The sequence below is a fragment of the Nicotiana tabacum genome, chromosome 9, assembly GCF_000715075.1.
Source record: "Nicotiana tabacum cultivar K326 chromosome 9, ASM71507v2, whole genome shotgun sequence".
Classification (NCBI taxonomy): Eukaryota; Viridiplantae; Streptophyta; class Magnoliopsida; order Solanales; family Solanaceae; genus Nicotiana; species Nicotiana tabacum.
Genome location: NC_134088.1, coordinates 45,371,366 through 45,373,690, shown reverse-complemented (window position 1 = coordinate 45,373,690; position 2,325 = coordinate 45,371,366). Strand labels below are relative to the sequence as shown.

The 2,325-nt window shown below is 38.8% G+C and overlaps 1 protein-coding gene across 1 annotated transcript; it reads right to left on the bottom strand.

The window, feature by feature from the left end:
- Nucleotides 1–1,387: 1,387 nt before the first annotated feature.
- LOC142163874 (uncharacterized) lies at nucleotides 1,388–2,325 on the bottom strand. Its single transcript, XM_075221024.1, has 2 exons — nucleotides 2,014–2,325; nucleotides 1,388–1,885 (listed from the first exon to the last, which is right to left on the bottom strand). Exons 1-2 carry the CDS (start codon nucleotides 2,323–2,325, stop codon nucleotides 1,388–1,390), a joined length of 810 nt encoding a protein of 269 aa, XP_075077125.1.

Here is a 2,325-nt window from a genome sequence, read left to right as displayed (position 1 = left end):
TTCCTTATTGCTCCATAAGAACCTTGCAAATAACTTATGCAAGTGTTCCAATATGTTTTTGGGAGGATCCAGAACTAAGAGTAAGTGCACTAGCATGCTTTGAAGCACACTACTGATCAGTGTAGCCTTGCCTCCATAAGATAACAACTTTCCTTTCCATGAATGTAGCTTGGCCTTTACCTTCTATACAAGATCATCATAGTGGTCTTTCCTACTCCTGGTATAGAATATTGGACACCCTAAGTAGATGAAAGGGAATTCACCCTTAGACAAGCCAGTAATATCTCCCACTGTTTTAACCTAAGCAGTTACCACATTAGAGTGAATGTAATATGAACTCTTTGCCTTGTTGATGAGCTGGCCTGAGATCTTCTCATATATACAACACTGCCATAATCTTCTTCAATGAATCTGGATGAGCTGAGGCAAAGATAATTGTGTCATCGGCATATGCAAGATGGTTCATGGATCAGTCCACTTTGGTATTCCAAAACCCCTAAAAGAATTGTCATCAAATAATTTGTTCAGCGATCTAGACAACTCTTCTGTTGATAGTATGAATAATGCAGGAGATAATGGATCTCATTGCTTCAACCCTCTAGTAGACTGAAAGAAGCCTGAAGATTGGCCATTCACCAAGATTGAGTACCAGTTATTTGACAAAAAATTCCATATCATGATGATAAAATATTCAGCAAATCCCATCTTCCTTAACACATGAAGCAAGTACTTCCAAGATACCCAATCATATGCTTTAGCCATGTCCAATCTAGTCACTATATTAGCAGGCTTGCCCCTTAACCTGATGTCAGTAACAATCTTCTGAGTGAGGAGTATGTTTTCAAAAATACTTCTTCCTTTCACAAAGCCAGACTGGTTGGAGGATATCAAAGAAGGTAAGAACTTTTCCAGTCTATCATGTAGGACTCTAGACATCACCTTGTTGATGAAATTGCTCAAGCTTATGGGCCTCAAATCTGAGAAAGTCTGAACAATTGGCTTTTTTGTAAGTAACTCAAGGTTAGTGTGTGTGATAGATTTAGCCAGTGGTGCTCCCCCAAAGAAGTGCAATACCGTGTTATGAATATCAATACCAATCCCAACATACTTGATTGAATGTACCAGTGAATCCATCAGGACCACTAACACTCTCCCCACTAAGTCCAAACACAACAGCTTTGACTTCTTCAAGAGTAGGATATCTACATAATTCAAGATTCCGCTCCATAGTCACCATAGCAGGCACATTGTCTAGTAGAGTGAAGTCAGAAGGATCAACTTCTTTAGTGAATTGCCTCTGGTAGAATTCCACAGAAGCAGCAACCATATCATCTTGGCTTTCAACCCAGACTCTATCCCCTTTTTGTATTCTTTTCAATTGCAGCTTCTATCTCTTGCCATTAACATGATTGTGGAAGAATCTTGTATTCCTATCTCCTTCAGCAAACCATGTCATCCCAGCCTTCTGCTTCCAGTATTGCTCTTCTATGCTTAAGTATCTCTTCAATTCAGCTTGTGCTTTTTCAAGCACTATTCTATTTTCAACTGTAGGTTCTTCTTTCAAAAGCATCTCCTTCAACTTCACAATGTCTTCCCTAATAGAAAGTTGTTTAAATATGTCTCTATATGTCTCCTTGCTCCATTTATATAGATAAATCTTCATCCTTTTTAGCTTTTGCTTGAACATGATATATGGGCCTCCAATATAGTCAGAAATCGAGTTCTGCCTAACCACTTCCTTAAATGTTTCATGTTTGGCCCAGAAGTTTAGGAACTTAAAAGGCTTGATGATGTTAGTAGCTTGTTCACCACAGCTCATGAATAGAGGGGCATGATCTGATCTAGTCCTAATAAGATGTTCAACACCAATGGTAGAGAATAGATTCTGGAATGGTAAGTTCGCAAACACTCTATCCAGCCACTTAAAGATACACTTCGCATTTGGTCTACCATTCCACTAGGTGAATGGACTTGCTTTGTAGCCTAAATCAAAAAGCCCATAATAGTTCACACAAAAGGCAAAGTCTTCATATTCAGGAGGGTGAACTGGCCGCCCCCAATCTTCTCATATTCATGTAGCACAATATTGAAATCACCACCAACAACCCAAGGAAACTCCATATCACTTGCAAGAAAATACAGATTATCCCACAATTCCATCCTCTCAGGTAAAGAACATTTAGCATATATAAAAGTAAGCATGATGTATTGACCAATATCCTGATAATACAGTTTGATAGTCACCTGCTGTTCAGTATCCATCACTAATTCCCACACCACAGCAGCATCAAAGAAAATCCAAATCTTCCCATTAATGTTAGACAT